Genomic DNA, 26610 nt, shown 5'->3' on the forward strand with positions numbered 1-26610 from the left:
GTTATTTAGTCTGTACAGAGAAGAAGTCTTAATCTTCCTCCAAGTTCTTGGGAAAGGATGACCCTCATCATGCCTCATCATTTGCACCATGCTCAAGAATTTCAAATCTACAGCCCTTTTAGTAGTGCCCTATTGCTGAAATTTAAACCATTCTACCTTTACCACCTTTATAAAAGGCTGGGCCAAGGAAGTTTTTAATTTTTGTTGTTTCTTTTAGTAGCTCTGAAGTAGAACAGACCAACAGATATTCTCTTTGTGAAATGATCACATATGGAGATGAGAGGCATCATTTTATGATCAGCTCTTCTGGTAGCAGTGAGAGAAGAGACAGGAAGGGATGGGGACTAGTGCAGAGCATGGGATAAAAAAGATAGCTAGTTTGACAGCCCCACAGGGGGTTACTCAATGTGCTTATCTTTTGTACCTGTGGAACCTATGTGTGCCAGGTAGTTACAGACCTGCCCTTTGATGTAAGATTTTTCTTATGATAATATTAACAATAACATGTATAAGGCTCACTCTGTGTCAGACACTACTATTCTTAGCACTTTATGGAAATTAAATCATTTAATCCTATGATGTATAATTTTTTATTGTTTCCCATGTATAGATGATAGCACTGGGCAGTTATTTTTATACCAAAATAAATTTTGAAGGAAAACTAATAGATTAAAGAAAAGGGAGAAATGAATAAAGGGGAGAAGAGAGGGAGAGAGAGCATCATGAAACTGTGACAATTGTTTTTCTGCCTCATTTATAGTCTTTAAGTTTATTGTATTCACTTTTTATTGATAAGTTTTAGAAAGAAAGAGGGAGGAAGGGAGAGAAAAAGAGAGAAGCATTTATTTGTTGTCCCACTTATTTGTGCATTAATTGCTTTCTTCCTGTGTGTGCCCTGGCCAGGGATCAAACCAGCAACCTTGTCTCTAACCAACAGAGCTAACTGGCCAAAGCTGCCTCATTTAGAATTCTTGCCTCTGTGGTTTTGTGCCTCTTGGAGACACATAATTAAAAACAAAATCTTCCTCTGCCCCAGAAAAATCTCTCCAGAAAAGTATAAGAATAAGAAAATAGTTTTATTTTTAAATAAGCATTAAACCAAAATGTGGTGTTCATCATACACAATCGAGGAACAAGATTGCAAAGGCAGAAAGAAATCTCACCTCTTAAATAGCCAAGCAAATACAGCACATTGCATTCATGTAAAAATAAACAATAGCTAGGCCTTCAGTAAGAGGACTTGACAGCACTATTCGTCACACATAGGTCATCCTACCTGGGTTTACCTGGTAACTGTGGTGGCCTCTGTGTTAGCTAATTGCCTCTATGCAAATGAATAATAAAGCTTTCCCTATTTTCTTACTAATTTTTTTAAATTTTTATCATTTTATTTATTTCTTATTGAACTTATTGGAGTGACATTGGTTAATAAAATTATATAGATTTCAGAGGCACAATTCTATAATCCATCATCTGTATATTGTATTGTTTGGGGGATTTTTGTTTTTATTTTTGTTTTTTAATTAAGTGAAAGGCAGGGATACAGACAGACTCCTGCTTGTGCCCCAACTGGGGACTCACCCGGCAAGCCCCCTACCAGATGATGCTCTGCCCATTTGGGGCCACTGCTCCATTGCTTGGCAATAAGAGTTATTTTAGCATCTGAGGTGAGGTCATGGAGCAATCCTCGTGCCCGGGGCAGGGCCAACTTGCTGTAACCATTCAAGCCATGGCTGCAGGGGCAGGGAGAGAGAGAGAAAGAGAGAGAGAAGGGGAAGGGGTAGAGAAGCAGATAGTTGCTTATCCTGTGTGCCCTGATTGGGAATCAAACCCAGGACTTCCACATGCCAGCCAATGCTCTACTGCTGAGCCAACTGGCCAGAGCTATATTGCATTATAAAGGAGGATAAATGGCGATGCAAGGAGACTTGACTTAGAGTGGTGCAAACTTCTCCTATCTTTATAGCAGAAGGTAGTTTTGTAAGTCGGAGCCAGGCATGTAAGTTACACTCATCCTCCCATGATGATTACAATTCAAAGCAATGGCTTCTTTTGAGAAAGACATTTCTGGTATATAAATGTAGCAAGAGACTTAGTAAGCCTTTTAAAAAGATTTACATATATTTCAAAGAGACAAAGAATTTACAAGTTTTCTAAGGAAACATGCTTTAAGAAAAGGTGGGGAGGCAAAGAAGCCTCTTTCACAAGAGGGAGAATTAAGCTTCTTCTTGATTTGTGTTTGCCAGTTCACCTCTGTGCATCTTCTTTTCTCTTCCTTAGCCTTCCCTTTGTCTGTATGGCCCCATCCTTCTTTAGAGCTATGGAAAGCAGGAGGAAATGCTCTCTCTGCACTGCATAATGCTCATTTTCTGAGTTATTCATTTCAAACATTTCAATAAATTACCAAGGCTATATCCAAAGCTGTCAAGCCATGCAATTTTAAGTTCACATTCACATAGACAGCAATGTAAGCATTGCTCCTGGAGATGTGCAGAGCAGATGCTGCACTCCATCTATACTACCTTCAGGTACAAATACCTCTAGTGCATATATAGTATTTTCAGAGATATTGTCTCATGTAAGTCAATAATCATATAAACTATTTGAGATGAAATATGACTTAGCAAGACCATGTAACTACTTAGTTAATATTATAATCAGAACTAGAGTTCAGGTTTCCTGACTCACAAACCAACTTTTCTTTCCTGAGAGCACACTGCCTTGACAATGTAGTTCAGACTGTGGCTGTGGGTCAGAGCAGGCCTCACTTCCTGCGCTTGGGTCTCCCCTAACCCTTTGAGCTGTGTCACCACTGGTTTTGCTTGCATTCTTATAAACTCACTGGCAAGAGGAGTATTATACTATAGATTAAGTAAGAACATTCACAGGATACTTGTAGCTCATTCTTTAGTGAAAGACATGACAGGAGAATCAACAATTATTTAAATTTAATTTCATTAGATGCCATGGGGACATAGAAAAATGAAGTTTCCAGAGAATGATATTTCCAGGTGAATCTGAACAGATGAGTAAAAGCAGTGGGAAGAAATAGAAGAAGAAGTAGGACACTGATATTTCAGTTAGAGAAAAAACATGTTCAAAGGCCAAGAGGAACGGAAAGTTACAATATCTTCAGAAACTACACCTTGTGCCTAGTAGAAGAAAAGAGATATGTGGGAGAAGATAAAAATTAAGACTAGAGCCCTGGCCGGTTGGCTCAGCGGTAGAGTGTCGGCCTAGCGTGTGGAGGACCCAGGTTCGATTCCCGGCCAGGGCACACAGGAGAAGCGCACATTTGCTTCTCCACCCCTCTGCCGCGCTTTCCTCTCTGTCTCTCTCTTCCCCTCCCGCAGCCAAGGCTCCATTGGAGCAAAGATGGCCCGGGCGCTGGGGATGGCTCTGTGGCCTCTGCCCCAGGCGCTAGAGTGGCTCTGGTCGCAACATGGCGACGCCCAGGATGGGCAGAGCATCGCCCCCTGGTGGGCAGAGCGTCGCCCCATGGTGGGCGTGCCGGGTGGATCCCGGTCGGGCGCATGCGGGAGTCTGTCTGACTGTCTCTCCCTGTTTCCAGCTACAGAAAAATGAAAAAAAAAAAAGGTAAAAATTAAGACTAGGAAAGATTAACAGACTATAAAACAAAGTTTTGTATGTTATTTTAGATTATTTTTATTTAGTTTAGAAAGATAGGGAGCCACTTCAAATTTTACCAAGGAATGATAAAATTAGGTTTATCTTTTAGAAAGATCGTTCTGGCAGAGATACGAGCAATGGACAGTATAGGGAGACAGTGGAGGAAGAGAAATCATTTAAAATGGCTACCACAAAAGATTGAGGATAAATGTAAAGACCAGAAATAAAATGAGTGTGCTGGGAATGCATGGGAAAAGGAGTGAAATTTTGAGGTTTTTATTGTTTTTGTGACTAAACCTAGGACCAATAGACTTGTATTTAAGAAGTGGGAGGTGAGAAAAGAAATGAAGAAATTTTTAGGGTTTTGAGGGTGACCAAGTAAATATTTATATTAATGTTCTTTTATTAGAACAGAATAAGTAGAAGTAACAAGTTAGAAGGCAAGTATTTCAGTTAAAAGTATAATTTTCAAAAAGCAAAATAATGACTCATGCAAGTATAAGATAAGCAGTTCAAATCTTTTTTTTTTTTTTTTTTTTTTTTTTTTACAGAGGCAGAGATAGACAGGGACAGACAGACAGGAATGGAGAGAGATGAGAAGCATCAATCATTAGTTTTTCGTTGCGCGTTGCGACTTCTTAGTTGTTCATTGATTGCTTTCTCATATGTGCCTTGACCGCGGTCCTTCAGCAGACCGAGTAACCCCTTGCTGGAGCCAGCAACCTTGGGTCCAAGCTGATGAGCTTTTTGCTCAAGCCAGATGAGCCCGCGCTCAAGCTGGCGACCTCGGGATCTCGAACCTGGGTCCTTCCGCATCCCAGTCCGACGCTCTATCCACTGCGCCACCACCTGGTCAGGCAAGCAGTTCAAATCTTTTATTCATTAATTAATAAAGGTAACTAATGTATTTAAACTGGTCCAGAGAGTATTTGAGAAGCTAGTTATATACAGACAACTTAATAGGTGGCCCGGTTAGTTACAAAACTAGTAAATATCAAACAACGCCATAATCTCTAGGAATATTGATCACACTGGAAAGAATTATTTGCATCTCTACTCAACATAAATTTTCAAGGTAGCCGCTGCCCCTACAGACTGATAAAGTAGCCATGTAAGTAGACAACAAGAGGATGTTTGGTAATCTTGTTGGCCTATTTTTAAGTTTAGAAAAATTTGATGAGTTCAGATTTGAATATGATGAGTTGGGGTACTTCTGAAATGCTAAACTAAAGAAGTCCACCAGGCAGCTAAATATTGGAACTTGAGGAGCATTTTTTGGAATTTAGTGCTTACTCATGATAGGTGAAGGCATGAAAATAATAATTCACTAAGTAAAGCAAAGTCAGGAGTTGGAATAAAAAAGAAACCCTTAGCCTGCCCAGGTGGTGGTACAGTGGATGGAGTGACAACCTGGGATGCTGAAGACCCAAGTTTGAAACCCTGAGGTCACCAGCTTGAGCAAGGAGTTGCTGGCTTGAGTGTGGGATCATAGGCATGACCAAAGGTCGCTGGCTTGAAGCCCAAGATCCTAGCTTGAGCCCAAGGTCACTTGCTTGGGCAAGAGGTCATTGGCTTGGCTAAAGTCCCCCGGTTAAGGCAAGTATGAGAAAGCAATCAATAAACAACTAAAATGCCGCAACTATGAGTTGATGCTTCTCATTTCTCTCCCTTTCTGTCTCTCTCTCTCTCTCTCTCTCTCTCTCTCACACACACACACACACACACACTAAACGAAAAGAAAAACAAAAGAAGAAACCCTTAGCAACATTAATATTTGAGATTGATTAAAGAAAAGATATCCATAAAGAAGTGACCATAGTGATTGGAAAAAGAAAGTTTTAAATAGGAGCCAAATAAAGTATGTTTCAAGAAGGAGGATGTAATCCTCACTAATATAATACATGTCATAAAATAACCAGTAGGAATAAGAATGCAAGAATGTAAAAATACCATTGGATTAGGAACCTTGATAAGACTATTTTTATTTGTGTGACAGGGCTTTAAAATAGTAATTGAAAGTGAATAGAAAATTATGCAAATAAAGCAAGTAATGGGGTCAAGAGACTCTAAGGAGTGTTTTTTTATTTTAGGGGGAGGTGTTTGTTTGTTTTAGGATGGGGAAGGTTTAAGCATGTATATTTGCTGCAGGAAAAGAATCAACAGGGTGGGCAAAACTATGGTTCAGGATGGAAGGGAGAATGATGACCTGAGGTCAATGGAGAATCAGAATGAGTTGAGATCCAAAGTACTTTGTGGTGGGAAATGGGTTAGCCATAAAATAAAGGTGTAGATTTAGAAGAAAGGAAAAAAGGACAGGTATGTGGTTACATTGGTCATTTGGAAGGGAAGCCAAGAAATTTCTGCCTATTAGCTTCTCTTTTTTTCCTGTTGTGTCATCACTAAAAGGGTGACTCAGGAAATTTCAAGAAGATAGAAAAGATTTTATTTGTCACTATAGAGCAGAACAAGAGAAATATTTATTAATAGAAACATATATTTACAGTTGAATAGGTGAATAAAGTTGGGGCTCAGCTCAAGGTGCAGGACATGCGTTGGCAATGATCTTGCAATTTTTACAGCAGTGTTCAGCAATACTCATAAAAGAATAAAGTATAGATATACTTTTGTAAGTCTAAAAAATAAGAGGTGAACGCTTCCAGAAATGTCACTTCATGGTAAGAAAAGCAGAAAGTTGCTGCTGCTAATAACTTTAAGTATTACTCATAGTAGTGAGAAACATTTCCACAGGTGGGGTATGAAAGTTTCTACCGACGCCAACAGCCAAACTTGTCTCTAAAGATGTGTTTCCTTTTAATTCCCATTGCAGGCTTTCCCCACCACCACAACAGCACATGCTCTGACAGCAGTGGCTTCACAGAAGAGTCTAATTCCCACCTCTTCTTGCAGGAGGTAGTACTGCCTCCAACATCCAGCTCCTTCTCCCTGGCCCTTCACACCCCTGAGCTCAGTGGGAGAAAGACAGCATGGGACACAGGACAAGAAACTGGGCTGAGAGATTTGGAATCTAAGTCCTGAGGCTGTCATGAACTGCACACACAGAGAAAGACCTTAGGCACGTCATTTAATTTCTCTGCACGTTGGTTTCTCTACTATGTGGGGATTAGAATACATGATATAGACAGTGGTAAACTGAACAAAGACTTAATTTTCTCCCAAGCTTTGACACTTCCCAGGACACTTAGAAGCTTTAAGAATAATAAAGTTTGAGAAACAAGCGTTGCTGCTGGAATGTTCTCAAAGAGCTCAAGCTAAGTGAGGAAGGAAAAAATCCTACTTCTAGACTCTGAAACCTTGGTGCAACCCACAGTGGGATTCCCTCTACTCATCCTATGTGTTCCCAATTAAATTCCAGAATGTCTTCACAACACCAGAGTCTTGCTTTTCTTCTTGAGGCTTCATGGGAGGAGATCCACTTGCAGCCTCCCCCTTAAAACTAGCTCCTCCCTCTATCCCAAATTTTGTCTCTTCATAGGAAAAAAGATGAATGGGATACAGAGTCCCTCTTTTTGGCCATTGCAAAACATTTACTGTATTTTCTGCTGGCAGAAAACAATACAAATAAAAATATTTTTTAAAACCTTGCCATGTTATTAGAGAACTAAGCATCATGGTTTGTGTTGGGTGGAAAATGTTTTGTCAACAAAGAGGGCTTGAGTACCTACAGTGCTCTACCAGGCAGTATGTGGTACAGACATCCTAGATGCAGTGCTGCCCCAGGAAAATGTTACTAGGTTAGGAGAGGCCACACACACACACACACACACACACACGCATTTCCATTAATGTATTACTTGGTTGCCTTTGCAAGACAGCAAAGACCAGGAGAGAAGAATTTGAAGGAAATCATAACTATGATGAGTGTTTAAAAAAAAATTCATAGCAGATACAATGAGCTGGCAGAGGTTGCTTTTATTCTGGTACTATTGCCAGCAAGGGCAAGAGCATGGATGAAAGCTGGATCCCTAGCTCCGTGGAAACAATAGGTTGTGAGTATCTTAAACATCTGTGTTTGGTAACTGGCCTTACCCAAAAGAGAAGTAAACTTTGTGGTTATCTTCAAACAAGAGGTTGTTTTACAACTTGGAGATATGGCCTCCCCATGCCCACCTCCCAAGTTATGTGTCTACCCTTCTGTAGAAACTGGGAGATAAGAGCACTATCTTCCCTGATATTTACATTATAGAGACAGGGTTCTCAGTCTTTTCCTGGGTTGTTAAACAGAAATGAGGAAGGGAGAAGGTTTACATCTCAAAGGGTCAAAGAAAGGATTTACAATAAAATTCTCTAAAACAAATGCTTTATGAAAAGAGGTTAGGGGGAAGCGTCAGGAAAAAGCCTGTCCAAACTTGAGTCAAGCTGAAGAAACGTTAAGGTCACCTTGGTTGTGAGATTATGTCATTTACAGAGACTAACAGCACATTTGACCCTTTTCGTGGAGAAAAGGGTGAGACCAAAGAACGAAGCAATTCCTACATTCAGCTTCGCCCGGAACTATATATATTAGATACAGGAATGAGTAACTGAAGGCCTCTAAGCAGTACGCCCAGAAGGAGGTGGGGACAGCGCTCCGGAGGTAGGGTGTGGTCCTGGGTCCGGTGCCCCTCTTCCCTGCTTTCCTCGGTGCGCACAGCCCTGAGGAGTAACTGATGGATTCGCACAGGCAATACCAGGGAGGGAGGCAGAGAAGCATTCTGCCCCCACGTCCTCTCCCAGGCACATTTTGAAGAATTCCGAGGGTGAATCACATTCGTTTGGGGAAGGTTCTATGATTAGCCCTGGAAACAAAAAGCTTCTCAGCTCCCCTCTATCTCTCCAGCACAAGCTTGGGCCCTACCTTCTCCCAAGGAGAGGTGGGCTCCTCTGCCAGCTTCCCAGTCACCAACTGTCCCTGCCGTGACGGGGGCGTGTGGGACAGAGCTCTTCGGCCGGCCGGTCGCCTCCTGACAGCAGCAGATCATCCTCAGACCAGCCCGCAGTGCCCACCTCTCTGCCACGTGGGTGGGGGAAGGGTGGCACGGTCAGCCGCGTTTAGGAAAAACGGATCCGAAGCATGGCAGTGCGGTGCTCATTGGTGCGCGCAGCCACTGCAGTCCTTGTAAAGCCGCAAGGTTCCGGCTCTCCGCTGCCTTTCACCATATGACCCCCTAAGGACAACCGAGTTCTCTGTGAGTCGGCAGGGAAGAGGTAAACACCTCCATCCTCACTTCGAAAACCAGGCTTGAAAATCCCAGAATATCACAGCTTGAAAGGACTAGCCCAGGGTCTGATTGTAAAGGGGAAAAAGGGCCCAAAAAAAGGAAATGAGCATGACAAAAATCACGCGGCTAGCAGCTAGAGATAGAGGTGCGCTCTCCCGACCTGAGGGGCTTTTTTCCCTTAGATACCTTCTCTTTGTGAAAGTACACATTGCTCACAAAAATTAGGGGATATTTCAAAATTAATATGAAGCGATTAAAAGAAGCATTTGATTTTTTTTATTAAACAAGAACATCAGAAAAGCAAACGACAAGTCAAAGAAACTTGATTATGCAAATGAGATGCAAAACCAACTTTTATTTCATTGCTGAAAATACACTATACAAAAAGCTGAAAGTACTGCACATTCTCTGATCCCCTAATTTTTGTGAGCAGTACATTACCACACAATCCTCTTTTACCAATCAATACCCTTTCGGCTGATGTAGCTCTGTCACAACTCCTCTTACCTGCTCCACCCATCGCCCCCATTGCAGTACTGGTTATCTGGGAAGCCTTGTGAAAAGAAAAAGAAGCCGATCTGGAAGACAGGACACTCGCAGGAAACAGGCTGGAGCTCATACTTTGTGGCCTCACAGGGCAAAATGGCACATCCATACATGAACTGGAATTCCTAAGTGAATTCTAAGAGGCTGGGGAAAGGCAGGATCATTACAGGGAGCTGGTTCAAAGGAAAGCAGTGTGGGTAGAGAGAGCTTTAGGAAATGGCTTTACTGCATGAACTACAGAAAGGCCTTCCAGGTTGTTGGGTGAGGAAAGGAGTTGGGGAACTACTGCTGGAACAGGAAAGAAGGGATCACAGATACTTAGCTGGCTTGGAGAGAGCATAGGTTTCCAGAGTTGGATGGAAGTTAGCCCTTCCCACATTTCTAGTTCTAGTTACAATCACAGCCCAAGAATGCAGTGAGGATTGAACCTTAAACCTTGGGGCCCTAAACTCATGGAAACAAATGTTTTCACTTGAATCATTCAGTAATGTTTATTCCAGGAAGAATTCAAACATACAGAAAGCCCTGACTGACTAGAATCCCACTCACTAATGTGTGACCTTAGGCAAGTTACTCAATTTTTCTGTGCCTCAGATTCTTAATCGATAAACAATGGATAATATCAAAGTAAAAATTGCACCAAGTTTAAGCAAGAAAAAAGGACTTTATTCATAGCTATTGCAATAGGGGAGACAGACCAGAATTGAGTATGAAGTCATATCTGCTGAAGCAAGTAAGCTAATGGTAAAGAGCTGGAGGACCTGAAGAGGTGTCATAGGCCATGCCTGTCTGCTAATTGGCTTTATCCAAAGGAAAAATCTCTCTCATACCTTTATTACAGTCGATAGTTCTGCAATTTAAAGCTAGGTGTGGTCAGATGTTAGGCTCCTAGCCTCCCACAGAAATTAAGTGATAAGAGTGCTAATCTTTGAGGATTACATTCCAAAGAGATGGCTCCTATCCAGGAGAAAAATATCCTGGAGTTGAAAAAGTGACAAGAGACTGGGGGGTGGGGGGGTTGCATCTCAAAGGGGCAGAGGAAGAATTTACAATGGCAAGTCATCCAAAGTAAATGCTCTGTAAAAAAAGAGGTCAAGATTCTGACCAGTAGTGACTCAGTGGATAAAGCATCAACCTGGAACGCTGAGGTCACAGGTTTGAAACCCTGGGCTTTCTGAATCAAGGCACATACAGAAACTAACTGCTACAAGTCGATGCTTCGTTGATGCTTCCCACTTCTTCCCCCTTTTTCTCTTTCCCTCTCCTCTCTCTAGAAATCAATAAATAAAATCTGAAAGAAAGAAAAGTAAAGGAAATGGAGGTTAAGTGCCTAGCATCAGAAGGAAGCCATACTAAAGTAAATTGAAGGGAATACTAAGGTAATCTTGTTCAATAATAATAATATTCACTGCATGAACCTGCTGTGAGCATTAAGTGAGATATTCTATGGAAAGAGCAGAGTGCCTTGCACTTATTAATCACTAGAGAAGTATTTAAAATCATTAATGTCACAAATGTTATCTCAGATTTCTTTCATTTCTGAGGTTCATTAATTCTTCTTTAATGCAGAAAAACAAACCAGTTTTTCTCACATATACAAAGAAAAAAAAAACCCTATAAGCATCAATTACCTAAGCTACGTTTGTATTTAGGCGGTTTTCCAAGGTGAGATTTCGGTCTCCAGCCACCATCCGGCTCTTGCTCATCACACATTCTGCTGACTGTTCTAAAGCATGCACAGCCCCAAATTCTCAGGAAATAGAAACTGACATCATAGTCTTTTCTTTCTTTCTTTCTTTCTTCCTTTCTTTCTTTCTTTCTTTTTATTTTTTATTTTTTGTGAGAGAGGAACAAGGAGAGACAGGTAAGGACAGACAGTTAGGAAGGGAGAGAGATGAGAAACATCAATTCTTTGTTGTAGCACCTTAGTTGTTCATTGATTGCTTTCTCATGTTCCTTGACAGAAGGAGCGGGGAGGGGGGCTACATCAGAGCGAGTGACCCCTTGCTCAAGCCAGAGACCTTAGGCTCAAGCCAATGACCATAGGGTCATGTTTATAATCCCATGCTCAAGCCAACGATCCTATGCTCAATAGGGTGAGCCTGCTCTCAAGCCGGCAACCTTGGGGATTTCAACCCGGGTCCTCCACATCTCAGTTTGATGCTCTATCCCAGGGGTAGTCAACCTTTTTATACCTACTGCCCACTTCTGTAACTTTGTTAGTAGTAAATTTTCTAATTGCCCACTGGTTCCACAGTAATAGTGATTTATAAAGAGGGAAGTAACTTTACTTTATAAAATTTATAAAGCAGAGTTACAGCAAGTTAAAGCATATAATAATAATTACTTACCAAGTACTTTATGTCGAATTTTCGCTGTTTGGCAGAATGAATCTTTATAAAACAACTTACTATAGTTAAATCTATCTTTTTATTTATACTTTGGCTGCTCCGCTACCACCCACCATGAAATCTGGAATGCCCACTAGTGGGAGGAAGGGACCAGATTGACTACTACTGCTCTATCCACTGTGCCACTGCTTGGTCAGGCCATAGTCTCTCTTTTTTTGGTGATTTTTATTTATTGATTGATTTGGTGGGGGTGGGGGGAAGGAAAAAAAGAGAAACATCAATTTGTTGTTCCACCCATGCATGCATTCACTCATTGGTTGATTCTTGTATGTGCCTTGACGAGGTATTGAACCTGCAACCTTGGGGTATCTGAACGATGCTCTGACAAGCTGAGCTACTTGGCAAGGCCATTACTTCACAGTCTTTATAAAAAACCAAATTTGGCATGACCTGTGGTGGCGCAGTGGATAAAGCGTCGACCTGGAACTCTGAGGTCGCCAGTTCAAAACCCTGGGCTTTCCTGGTCAAGGCACATGTGGGAGTTGAAGCTTCCTGCTCCTCCCTTCTCTCTCTCTCTCTCTCTCTCTCTCTCTCTCCTCTAAAATGAATAAATAAATATAATTAAAAAACCAAATTAATACATGAATCTTGGCCCTGGCCAGTTGACCTAGTGGCAGGGCATTGGCTCAGTGTGTGGATGTCCTGGATTCAATTCCCAGTCAGAGCACACAGAAGCAGCAATTATCTGCTTCTCCCCCACTCTTCTCTTTCTCTATTTCTCTTCCCCACCCTCAGCCATGGCTCGATTAGTTTGAGGGCATTGACCTCATTGAGGATGGCTCATGGAGCCACCTCCGGTGCTAAAAATAGCTCATTTGCAAGCATAGCCCCAGATGGGTAGAGCATCGGCCCCAAACAAGGATTGCTGGGTAGATCCCGGTTGAGGCACATCAGGAGTCTGTCTCTCTATCTTCCATCTTCTCACTTGGAAAAGAAGGAAAAATAAAAAATAAATAAATACATAAATCTTCTAGGGGTGGAGAATGCTAATGTTGTGTGCTTGTTAAAATATAATTCAAAATTAGGAAATAATAAGGATCAGAGCAGAAATAAATGACACAGAGGCTAAAGAAACAATACAGAGGATCAATGAAACTAGGAGCTGGTTCTTTGAAAAGGTAAACAAGATTGATGAACTTTTAAGTAGACTCACCAAGAAAAAGAGAGAGAGGACTCAAATAAATAAAATTAGAAATGAGAGAGGAGAAATAACAACTGACACAACAGAAATACAAAATATTGTAAGAAAATACTATTAAGAACTGTATGCCAAAAACCTAGACAATCTAGATGAAATGGACAAATTCCTTGAAACATACAATCTTCCAAAAATCAATCTGGAAGAATCAGAAAACCTAAACAGACCGATTACAACAAAGGAGATCAAAAAAGTTATCAAAAAACTCCCAACAAAGAAAAGTCCAGGGCCCGATGGCTTCACAATGGAATTCTACCAAATATTCAAGGAAGAACTAACTCCTATCCTTCTCAAACTATTTCAAAAAATTCAAGAGGAAGGAAGACTTCCAAGCTCCTTTTATGAGGCGAGCATAATTTTGATTCCAAAACCAGGCAAAGACAACACAAAGAAAGAAAATTATAGGCCAATATCTCTGATGAATATAGATGCTAAAATCCTCAACAAAATATTAGCAAATCGGATCCAACAATATATGGAAAAAATCATACACCATGATCAAGTGGGATTTATTCTGGGGAGGCAAGGATGGTACAATATTCATAAATCAATTAATGTGATTCATCACATAAACAAAAAGAAGGAGAAAAACCACATGATAATTTCAATAGATGCAGAAAAAGCATTTGATAAAATCCAGCACCCATTCATGATCAAAACTCTCAGCAAAGTGGGAATACAGGGAACATACCTGAACATGATAAAAGCCATCTATGAGAAACCCGCAGCCAACATCATACTCAATGGACAAAAAGTAAAAGCAATCTCCTTAAGATCAGGAACAAGGCAGGAGTGCCCCCTTTCACCACTCTTATTTAACATGGTCCTGGAAGTCCTAGCCACAGCAATCAGACAAGAAGAAGAAATAAAAGGCATTCAAGTTGGAAAAGAAGAAGTAAAACTATCATTATTAGCAGATGATATAATATTGTATATAGAAAACCTAAAGTCTCAGTCAAAAAGCTACTGGACCCGATAAATGAATTCAGCAAAGTGGCAGGATATAAAATCAATACTCGGAAATCAGAGGCATTTTTATACACCAACAATGAACAGTCAGAAAGAGAAATTAAGGAAACAATGCCCTTCACAATTACAACCAAAAAAATAAAGTACCTAGGAGTACATTTAACCAAGGAGACTAAAGACTTGTACTCAGAAAATTACAAAGCATTGATAAAAGAAATCAAGGAAGATACAAACAAGTGGAAGCATATACTGTGCTCATGATTAGGAAGAATAAACATCATTAAAATGTCTATATTACCCAAAGCAATCTATAAATTCAATGCAATACCAATTAAAATACCAATGACATACTTCAAAGATATAGACCACATATTCCAAAAATTTATATGGAACCAAAAGAGAACATGAATAGCCTCAGCAATCTTAAAAAAGAAGAATAAAGTGGGAGGTATCACACTTCTTGATATCAAGTTATACTACAAGGCTGTTGTACTCAAAACAGCCTGGTACTGGCATAAGAACAGGCATATAGATCAATGGTACAGAACAGAGAACCCAGAAATAAACCCACAGTTCTATGGACAACTGATATTTGACAAAGGAGGTAAGGAAATACAATGGAGTAAAAACAGCCTCTTTAACAAATGGTGTTGGGAAAATTGGACAGCTACCTGCAAAAAAAATGAAACTTGATCACCAGCTTACATCACTCACAAAAATAAACTCAAAATGGATAAAAGACTTAAATGTAGGCCATGAAACCATAAGCATCTTAGAAGAAAACATAGGCAGTAAGCTCTCTGACATCTCTCGGAGCAATATATTTGCTGATTTATCTCCACGGGGAAGTGAAATAAAAGACAGGATAAACAAATGGGACTATATCAAACTAAAAAGCTTTTGCACAGCCAAAGACAACAAGAACAGAATAAAAAGACAAACTACACTATGGGAGAACATATTTGACAATACGTCTGATAAGGGATTAATAACCAAAATTTATAAAGAACTTGTAAATCTCAACACCAGGAAGACAAACAATCCAATCCAAAAATGGGCAAAAGAGATAAATAGACACTTCTCCAAAGAGGACATACAGATGGCCAATAGGCATATGAAAAAATGCTCAACGTTACTAATTATTATAGAAATGCAATTAAAACCACAATGAGATATCACCCCACACCAGTCAGAATGGCGCTCATCAACAAAACAATACAGAATAAGTGCTGGCGAGGATGTGGAGAAAAGGGAACCCTCCTGCATTGCTGGTGGGAATGCAGACTGGTGCAGCCTCTGTGGAAAACAGTATGGAGATTCCTCAAAAAACTGAAAATCCAACTGCCTTTTGACCCAGCTATCCCACTTTTAAGAATATACCCCAAGGACACCATAGAACGGCTCCAAAAGGAGAAATGCACCCCCATGTTTGTGGCAGCATTGTTCACAATAGCGAAGATCTGGAAACAGCCCAAGTGTCTGTCAGAGGACGAGTGGATTAAAAAGCTTTGGTACATATATACTATGGAATACTACTCAGCCATAAGAAATGATGACATTGGATCATTTACAATAACATGGATGGACCTTGATAACATTATACGGAGTGAAATAAGTATATCAGAAAAAAAACTAAGAACTATATGAATCCATACATAGAAGGGACATAAAAATGAGACTCAGAGACATGGACAAGAATGTGATGGCAACAGGAGTGGGGGGTGGGGGGAGGGGGGATGGGGTGAAGAAGGAGAGAGGGGTTGGGGGAGGGGAGGGGCACAAAGAAAACCAGATAGAAGGTGACAGAAGACAATTTAACTTTGGGGGAGTGGTATACAGCACAATCAAATGTCAAAATAATCTAGAGATGTTTTCTCTCAACATATGTACCCTGATTTATCAATGTCACTGCATTAAATTTAATAAATAAATTTAGAAAAAAAGACTTGAGTTTAATAACTTTATGTAATACATTTCTGTTTCAAATTTTGGGCCCCAGAATTAAGGTGCATCTTATACGTGGGAGTGTCATATACATGGGGAAATATGGTAACATTCTGTTTACTTATTTAATTTGCTTATTGCCTCTTTTTTCTTTGGTCTGTTTTGTTGAAAACTGTATTTTCACGGCTAGAGAAGTGCTTAATGTATATGGGATTCAGAGCCAGTTACCCCAAGCTCTGTCTCTGTGGTATGTGTATTTTTTTTTTTTTTTTAGCTTAATACAATCTTGGCCCTGGGCTCAAGAAAACCCTGTGCACCTCCCTTAACTACCCATAACTTGAGTTAGGGGTCTTGCTCATAGTAAGATCATTGGAGATGACCTCTTCAGATTTACCTGAACATGTGCTCTACCTGCAATAACCTTCCAAAGCCCCAAGGCACCTTGCCTCATCCCTAGCTCAGGTGTCTTACATAGACATGAGACATTTAATCCTTTGGTTTATTCCACCTTGTGTCATCCTCCCCAAATGAACTGCAATAAATACTTCCATCATCTGATGAACTTAGTAATAGCAACAAAGATTCAGGTTAGATACGTTTAAAATAAATTTTATCTTAGCAATCACACTAGAAATGGCTGCCAATTTATGTCATTTAAATAAAGTTTATCTCCCATTGTATACTAAACTACTAAAAGACAGGCACTGGGACCCTCTCTTTATCTGTACACCCAAAGAAAGAAGGTAAGCAATTATAAAGCCAGTATCCATGGCCACCATCACAGCCACCTGGCCCGTGCAGGTTTGCATTTGATTCGGACAGACGGTAATGAAACAATGGAGCCAAGAACTGGTGGGCTGTTACCTTTAATCCTAGCTTGCACCTGGCGGGCAAGTAATACACACAGTGGGAAAACACTTCCCTTTCCATTCAGGGCTCCCAAAGCCACTAACTTAGCCGAGTTTCCTAGAATCAAAGGTTTGCACCTCATCAGCCCTATTCACCTCTGTTCCCCATCTCCTTCTCTCTGCACAAACTCTGCACTAACTGGCTTCTCCTTCAGCACTCTGCCATCTTGGCTGCTTCTCCTCTCTCCACATGGTCTTTCTCTGCTCTCCTCTCTAGTGCTAATCTCAGGAACCATGAAAGAGCAAGCTTCCAGTCTGACCCACTTTATAGTGTAGAAATCAAAACCTTTAATCCAATATACAAACAAGGAAGTCTCTGATACAAAGTCACTTATCTGAGGCATAATGAGATCTCTCATGAGAATGCACCACCCTACATCAAAAAGGGTGGGAAAGGCTTAGTCTTAAAATTAAGCCTTAGGCCAGGGGTCGGGAACCTTTTTGGCTGAGAGAGCCATGAATGCCACATAGTTTAAAATGTAATTCCCCGAGAGCCATACAACGACCCATGTACCTTGCACATTATCCAATAAAAATTTGGTGTTGTCCCGGAGGACAGCTATGATTGGCTCCAGCCACCCGCAACCATGAACATGAGCAGTAGGAAATGAATGGATTGTAATACATGAGAATGTTTTATATTTTTAACATTATTATTATTTTTATTAAAGATTTGTCTGCAAGCCAGATGCAGCCATCAAAAGAGCCACATCTGGCTCACGAGCCATAGGTTCCCGACCCCTGCCTTAGGCTATAAGAAGCCTATCTGCTTATAACCTGTCCCCCCACATTCAATGCAAACTATAAGCGAGCAAACATATATATCATATTTACAAACTTATTTGACCAACATCAATTTAAAAGTAGGACTTAAGTTACTATCAGAGGAGCAGTATGAGGAAGCCTGGAACTTATTCCCTCTCTTTGGGGATTCTGTTAGCGACGAATAGCACCAGAATGTTACTGGTGATGAGACACTGTTACTGACAATTGGGCCTCCGTTCAACAACTTTGGTACTTGAGTTCTGGCTAAGGAAGAATTCAGGGCCAAGACTCAAATATAAGCAGTTTATTTAGAAAGTCACAGAGGTAGAAGAAGAGACCCATGGAATAAGTTAGCCATCTGGGCTGCGTGGGCTCAGGAAACAAGTTACACAGGCAAAAGAAGGGCCCTTGGGGCTTAGGAGAATAAAAGGCAAAGGTAGTGGCTCCTGGGGGAAGGAGAAGGGAAAGTGGCATGGACGTGCTCCAGAGGGAGGGGAGGGTTTTTATCCTCTCTCTAAAGGCAGTGGTTTTAAGGGAGGTGACAGGGAAAGATCTCAGTAGAATATTCATCAGCTTTTCCAGGTGTGTGCTTTCAGGGTCATTGTCTCTTTTGATTTGTTGGTGCTAGGGGAAGGGCAGAGGTGGATTTAACCGAGGGCACACCTGGCGCGTGCCCTGGGCCCTGACTTCTGAAAGGCCCTGCAAAACCCCAGCTTTACACTTTTTTTTAATGTAAGGGGCCCAATATTTTTCTCTGTCCCCGGATCCTCAACTAACCTTAATCCGCCTCTGGGGAGGGGTCATTAGTCATTGCATCTGGTCCTGATGTCAGTCATGGAGTTGCTCCATCTGGTTTTGCTGCTTTTCTCCATCTAGAACTGAAACACAACTAAATGTTATCTCCTGTTCGACCAAAACTGTGGTCAACAGACCTCAGGCTTTGTTCCAAGATTATTTGATGAAGGTCAGAACCTCATTGTTTGGAGGGATTAATGCTTTGGGAGTGGTCATGCAAGGGCTTGTATGAGAATCACATGAGGCTATTTGCTGGCCTGCTTGTTCCTCCTCTAAGGGTGTCTACAACATGACTAGTGACATACCGGGGAGGGTCCAAACAGTATGACCAGTGATATGCCAGGGGAGAAAAGGTCACCCTGGGGGTGAGGTCCCTGTTGTCCCAGTTTTGCTCATTGCTAGGCACCCACGGCCTTCTGCCCCAGTGGGCTTCCATACCTGGCCTACCATCGTTGCTCTGCTCATGCCTAACTGCCTACTACAATTCTAGCACTTCAAATGAAGAAAGAATATTGCTCTTCCCGGCAAGAAGTGATCCTGCCCAGATGCAGAGAAGAATAAGGTAATTGTTTTTAAGTTTTCTGTTTCCAAAAGTACTTTAAAAATATATATTGGACAGTTTCAATCTGTCCAGTGGGCATTAGGATGATTCAGCTGAAGAAAGAACAGACTGAGTGAGAATTGAGTCAGTGCTTACATGTCTATGCCACGTTGTTACCTACTGAAAATGGCAAGAATTGTTCTTCCCTGCTGAAAGGTGGGAGAGAGAAATGAGCTAAGATTTCAGCTAAGAAGGAAATTATGACTAAACCCAGTGGGGGGGGGACTTTACTCTCGGTAATAATCATAAAGCAACATGACGAGGATGACTGAGCAAGATGCTACAAAAAATGTTTTATTTGGAACCCTTGCAAACAAAAACAAGCAAAAATTCTCCATAGAATTCAAATTGCTGTTAGCTCAGGAAAATCTTCAAAGATTCATGGCAATTAAGAAATGTTGTTAAAGATCACATATGCTTGTAAGCAGGAAGAAGTACTAGAATTAGAAAGGTGTGATTATTCCCAAATGACCAATGTTCCTCAATGTGATTGTATCCCTTTAAGGTTCATGTAAAGAAGCTGGAATATGAGAGGAGATTTTTAAATGGTGAATAAGAGCAGCATCGTTTGTCTAAATGTCAAAGGGAGCAAGGTCAAGTTCAAGAGCCAGGGCTCTGTTACTGTTTTCTTGAGATATAAACTGTGCATTTGTAGGTGTTGGTGATGAGGACATAAGTGATCATTATTTTTATTGCTATATTTTACTGTTGTTATTGTGGGGATAAAAGAAATATTAATACTTTGTCTGACCTATGGTGACACAGTGACTAAAACATCAATTTGGAACACTGAAGTTGCCAGTTCAAAACCCTGGGCTTGCCTGGTCAAGGCACATATGAGGAGCAGCTACTATAAGTTGATGCTTTCTAATCCTCTTCTCTCTCTTTCTCCTCTCTCTAAAATTAATAAATAAACCTTTTAAAAAATTTTAATAAAAGAAATACTAATACTTTTCCTTCTGCCTTCTAAGTTCTTCCAAACAGTTTAACAAGAGAAAAATCAAATTTTAATACATGCACATAAGATTGGCATAGGCATGACAATTCCATGAAAATTCCAAAGACAGTAAGGCAACACTGGATATATAAAACATTTTTGGACTAAGAAGAAATGAGGGAGGAGGAGATATTAGATTTCAGAAGTGAGAATGGGCAATTGACAGGTAGTTGATGAAGATCCAACACACATGTCAGAAAAATCCTTGCTAAATCCTTGCTCGGGGACTCAGAAACAATGGGATGTGGGGGTGTCTAGTTAACAGTCTCCTGCCTGAAGCCCTCTGGTTTACCATACTTAATTTAAATTAGACTAAGGCAAAAATCCTAAATTCTCTTTCCTAAATCAAGTTTCTCTGCCAGAATCTCTTGTGCAGAAAAGGGGGGGAAGGGCCAAAGTTCTTTTCTGAGTCACTATCCCAAAAAGCAGCTTCTGGGTGGCAGAATTTTGGTCTAAAACAATAATTAACCATTATTACGATAAATAAAAAAAACATTGTTTTTCACAAGAGAGGAACAGACAGACAGGAAGGGAGAAAGATGAGAAGCATCAATTCTTTGTTGTGGCATCCTAGTTGTTCATTGATTGCTTCTCATAGGTGCCTTGACCGGGGCACTCCAGCCAAGCCAGTGACCCCTTGCTCAAGCCAGCGACCTTGGGATCATGTCTATTCAAGCCAGTGACCCCACACTCAATCTGGTGAGCCTGCGCTCAAGCTGACGACTTCGGGTTTTCGAACCTGGGTCCTCAGAATCCCAGGCTGATGCTCTATCCACTGTACCACTGCCTGGTCAGGCAAAACAAAAACATTTTTTAAAACAAATGCACTTATTATGTTTCAGTTACTAATTTACACGCTGGTTAGTAATTTTTCAAATGTCTTATGTTTGTATAATATCATACTAGTAGAAATGCTTTTAAATGTATATGCAGGGGGGAAATCTCAGACTGTCTAAAATAATCATGTAAATTGCCGCGGACCAGCGCAGCTTCTCATAACGGTGCAGAATTAAGGAAACACACTTATTAAGAAAAAAAGATGGGACCAGGAGGACTCTTCAAATGCTGATGGCAATATCTGAGTGCCTCATAGCCCAGTTTGCTTTATTATATAGCCATATGCAAATCAAGGAAGTCCTTGATACAAAGTTACACATCCAGGCTAAAACAGGAACTCTCCCAAGGCATAAACAGGAATCCCCATGCATAAATGAAATCAACCCACATCTAAACAAACAGTAAGAGGAAGGGCGTGTAAATTGCTTCCAGCAACTTAAGGAAGCAAGTGAAGTGGGTGCAAATACTCAGCATTATAGCCAATATGGAGGTAGAGGGGGGAGAACTCAGCCTTTTGCTAAGCCTCGAGTCTACAAAGGCTTTTTGCCATTTACAGTACACAACAGGAAACATAGGTGAAGCCTGAGCTTACAGTTTAAATGACGTTACCAAAGCAGTTTATTCTTAACAGTTACTACTTCTGGTTCTTGAATAATGATTCCATTTTCAATAACTTTTCCTTTAATAATTGAAAAATGGCTGCCACTCAATCCTGAGCTACATGCTATGCTTCCCTGAGTACATATAACTTGAAGAGTGAATCTCCTTCCCCACTTTCAATACAACAGCTTTGGGTTTCAGTTTGATTGGTTCAACCTGGTCACTTGCCAAGCAAGCATTCATCCTCCAGCCTGAACACTGAACTTGGGTTGGAAATTTGAGATGGGCTAATTAGCTTAGGTTTTAGCCACATGCTTCACACCCTAGAGCAGGGGTCCCCAAACTTTTTACACAGGGGGCCAGTTCACTGTCCCTCAGACCGTTGGAGGGCCGGACTATAAAAAAACTATGAACAAATCCCTATGCACACTACACATATCTTATTTTAAAGTAAAAAAACAAAATGGGAACGAATACAATATTTAAATAGAGAACAAGTAAATTTAAATCAACAAACTGACCAGTATTTCAATGGGAACTATGCACCTCTTGAGGAGCCACTGAGCCATTTCACCCGCAGGTGTTGTAAAGTACCAAAGGCTACAGAATTAATATTTTAGGAGGCTTGGAGAACATTTTATTAATTTGGATTAAGGTGTGCAGAGAAATTGTGAGAATAGTCTCTGTACTGTGTGATTGGCATAACCAGGATGGCCCTTGGCATTGTATTGTAAATGCAAGAGGAGGAAAACATAGATTCCCAGACATTCCACCACACCTGTGGGGAAAGGGGTGAATGGCTAGCAAGAAGAGAAAAGCCAAAATAAACCTTTTCTTATAGCAATGAGTCATTTGCAGGCATTTGTCCCCACCGAAACTACCTCTCCTATGTAAATGACTGTGTGACTCTGGACAGAGAGATAGCAGATAAACACTAGATAATATAGGAATGCCTTTAATATGTAAAGAGACATCTTTCTACCATTGTGTTGGCTTGTAAATTTGTTTTCTCCAAAATGATGTATGGTTTGCAAATTGAATGTGGTCCTATCATGTTAAAGGAGATATGACTATAACCAATAGCGGTAAGGGGCTCCTAATTGCAATTTTTGCTTCTGTACTTCCCACTTACAAAACTATAAAAACTAAGTAGAACAAAGGGCCGGCGCACTCTCCGTCAGATTTCTGTCAGAGTTCCCGCCGCTTGGCCAAGCTAGATAATAAAGCTTTGATGTGTAAACTACGGACCTTGCTCCTGTCTTCCATATTTTGGGTTTCTCTGAATTTGGATTAACACTCTCACTGATCACCAATGAAAGAGGTGCCCCTTCCGGGTGTGCGGCGGGGGCCGGATAAATGGCCTCAGGGGGCCGCATGTGCCCTGCGGGCCGTAGTTTGGGGACCCCTGCCCTAGAGTCTGGGTAGACTCAGATTCCCCAGCAGCACAAGGAGCAGATAGGTATTCACGTGTAAATTTGGATAGTCTTACCAAGAAAAGGAGGAATATATGCTAGATAGCGATACTAGCAAATATTTACTAAAGACATTTCATGCATTTCAAAGTGTTTTCCTAACATTTATGTATGAGATTTTCCCCCAACAACACTATGAGTTAGGTCTTGTTAGTTTAACATTTTTCAAAAATAAAAGGAAAAATAAAATTAAAAATATTATGTTACATGTTTAGGACCTCACGGTTAGCAGGATTCAAAGGCTCCCATCTTCAATTAACCATACCTGTGCCTATGAGTGGTTTTCAGAACTAACCATCTAATCTGAATTTGCCTTAGTAGAAGTATCCAGTGTTATTTTTTCCAGTTCTATTGAGTTCTATACATATAACATTGTATAAGTTTAAGGCATACAACATGATGTGGTATATGTATTTATTGTGAAATGATTATCATATAATAACTAGCTAACATCTATCACCTCACATAGTTTTAATTTTTTCTTGTGATGCAAACTTTTAAAATCTCTCTTAGTAACTTTCAAATATGCAATAGTGTTGTTAACTATAGTCATCTTGTTGGATATTACAACACCAGAACTTACTCATCTTATTACTCGAAGTTCTTACCTTTTGACCATTTTCACTCATTTCACACATTCCCCCAGTTCCCAACCCCCTATCTCTTGCAACCTGTTTTTTTGTTTCTATGATTTCAGTGCTATTTAAATGGGTGGAGGTGGAGGATGGAAAGATCAGCTGTGAGTTTCGGATACTTTCTTGGGAGAAAAGAAACAGCTTTAGGATTGCTAAAATTTTTAATGGAGCACAATCCCAGTATTAATTTTTGTCTTTATAAATATCATTTCTTGCATTTACAGTCATATATTTCAAAGAAAATCATAGCTGATCAGAAGCAGAAAAATTAATACAAATGTGCTATATAAAAAGGCTAATGTTTCTATAGATAATTAATTTTCCCAGAGATATTCAGATGTAGTACCTCATAATGAAATGATTGTGTATAAATGATTATGAAAGTCCCAGAGTTATTAAGAATGATTTGGTTTAATAAAATTTGTGGCTTCAGGAATGAAGGGACTATGATGTCAAGAAGCTGACTCCAGAGCCAAGCCTTTGCAGAAAGAGTAAAAAACACTTTCACTCCTCCTCCTTTATGTTCTTACCCTTGCATGTTATAGTCCTCAACCCAAAGACTGCACTCAGGTAACTAGATTTCAACAAACTTTTGCTACAAGAGATACTGATACACCGGTACAATGTTTTTGCCCATTTTGTAGACTTTTTGCTAGCAATGTGGGTGCCTTTGAGAAGATATTACCTGCCTTAAGGTGACTATTTTCCAGTATCCTTTGCTTTTTTTTTTTCTCATACAAATTGTCTGTATTTCTACTCTTTTTTTTTTTTTTTTTGTATTTTTCTGAAGCTGGAAACAGGGAGGCAGTCAGACAGACTCCCGCATGTGCCCGACCAGGATCCACCCAGCATGCCCACCAAGGGGCAATGCTCTGCCCATCTGGGGCGTTGCTCTGTTGCAACCAGAGCCATTCTAGCACCTAAGGCAGAGGACATGGAGCCATCCTCAGCGCCCGGGCCAACTTTGCTCCAATAGAGCCTTGGCTGTGGGAAGAGAAGAGAGAGACAGAGAGGAAGGAGAGGGGGAGGGGTGGAGAAGCAGATGGGTGCTTCTCCTGTGTGCCCTGGCTGGGAATCGAACCCGGGACTCCTGCACACCAGGCCGACACTCTACCACTGAGCCAACTGGCCAGGGCCTGTCTGCATTTCTATATATGCCATCAGACTAGTTTTCATCAATATGCTGTGAGTGGAAATGATGTGTGTTACCTTTGGACCAAGGTGATTAAATGACTCTTCTCCACATAGTCTCTCTTCTCTTGTATTTTCACCAAAGGCACAACATCCTATACAAACTCTCCCCCAGATCATCTTGAAGTAACTATATGAAAGGAGACTATATATCTTAATAAATGCCCCATTTATATGTCTCCATTGATCTATAGTATAAGCAAAATATGAAACTTTATTGGGTTAAGCTACTGAGATTTAAGGGTTTATCTGTTACAATAGCTACAATTATTCACTCTAGCTAACACTGGTATAATTGCTATCTTCTTTTTTTCTTTGTATTTCTATTGTAATTACTTTCACCATGTTTCTCACCTCTCTCAGACTTCACAGAATTAAAGAGAGTTAGGGCCTTGCTTTGGATTAGGATTTGGTTTGAGAGAATGTTGTGGTTGCTTTGATCTTCTAGACCACTAAAACTTGCTCCATCTCAGCAATCAGGCTGTTTAACGCTCTCATCATTTGTATGTTCACTGGAATAACACTTTTGATTTCCTTCAAGAACTTTCCTTTGCATTCACAATTCAGTTAACTGTATCATGTTAGAGTCTTAGCGTCCTGTCCATCTCAGCTTTTTGACATGCCTTCCTAAATTTAACCACTTCTAGCTTTTGATTTAAAGTGAGAGACATGTGACCTTTCTATTTACTTAAACATAGAGGCCATTGTAGGGTTACCAATTGGCCAACTTTTGATATTGCTGTGTCTCAGAGAACAGGGAGGTCCTAAGAGAGGGATGGATATTGGGGAATAGCCAGTTGACAGAACAGTTAAGAACACATACAAGATTTGTCAATTAAGTTCATTATCTTGTATAAGCTCAGTTCATGGCACCCCAAAACAATACAACAGTAACAGCAAAGATCACTGACCACAGATCATGATGAAAACCATAATAATAATTAGTTCAGGCTGGATAGCTCAGTTGGTTAGAGCAGTGGTCCCCAACTCCCAGGCCGCGAACCAGTACCAGTCCATGGGTCATTTGGTACCGGTCCACAGAGAAAGAATAAATAACTTACATTATTTCCGTTTTATTTATATTTAAGTCTGAATGATGTTTTATTTTTAAAAATGACCAGATTCCCTGTTACATCCATCTAAGACTCACTCTTGATGCTTGTCTCGTAAGTTCAACAATTATATTTTAAAATACCACAGTTTTTACGCCAGTTGCATAATTTTATTTTATGCATTTATCCACCCCACCCTAAAGGCCGGTTCGTGAAAATATTTTCTGACATTAAACTGGTCCATGGCCCAAAAAAGGTTGGGGACCACTGGGTTAGAGCCTCATCGCAAAGCACAGAGGTTGCTGGTTCAATTCCTGGTCAGGGCACATATAGAAACAGATCAATATTCTTGCCTCTCTCTCTCTCCCTTCCTATGTTGCTGAAATCAATAAATTGTAAAAAATATATTTTAAAAACCATAATAATAATTACAAATTTTGAAATATTGCAAGAATTATCAAAATATGACACAGAGGCACAAAGTGAGCAAACACTATTAGAGAATAAAGCGCTGATAGACTTGCTTAGCTCAAGGCTACCACAAATCTTCAATCTGATAAAAGTGCAGTATCCGTAAAGTGCAATAAAATGAGGTATCCCTATAATTTAATGTTTTAACTTTACTTCCATATACTGGGAAAGTTGTGCTATAGAATGAGATGTAAAGTAATAAAATTGTAGAGATGGAGCAAATTAATGCTTGCCAGGACTAAGAAATGGTGGCAGAGAAGAGTGGATGTGTTTAATGTTATTAAGTTTAATAGAAAGCATTCAAATGGTGAACACAGGTTAGGCACACCATGACTCAGTACTATAAGTCGATCCCAATTTATTAGTCCC

General features: G+C 40.4%; 1 protein-coding gene across 3 annotated transcripts in view; it reads left to right on the plus strand.

Moving 5' to 3' along the window:
- Positions 1 to 7205, plus strand: part of TESPA1 (thymocyte expressed, positive selection associated 1) — a 45792-nt gene extending 38587 nt beyond the window's left edge. For 2 of the 3 annotated variants that reach the window (XM_066258502.1, XM_066258503.1), the window contains exon 11: positions 6458 to 7205. In XM_066258502.1, coding sequence (XP_066114599.1) covers positions 6458 to 6666 — 209 coding nt within the window. In that variant the 3' untranslated portion in view covers positions 6667 to 7205. The remainder of the gene's footprint in view (positions 1 to 6457) is intronic. The other variant, XR_010729166.1, reaches the window with a different exon arrangement.
- The last annotated feature ends 19405 nt before the right edge of the window (positions 7206 to 26610 follow it).

The sequence above is a fragment of the Saccopteryx bilineata genome, chromosome 2 (assembly GCF_036850765.1).
Source record: "Saccopteryx bilineata isolate mSacBil1 chromosome 2, mSacBil1_pri_phased_curated, whole genome shotgun sequence".
Lineage (NCBI taxonomy): Eukaryota > Metazoa > Chordata > Mammalia > Chiroptera > Emballonuridae > Saccopteryx > Saccopteryx bilineata.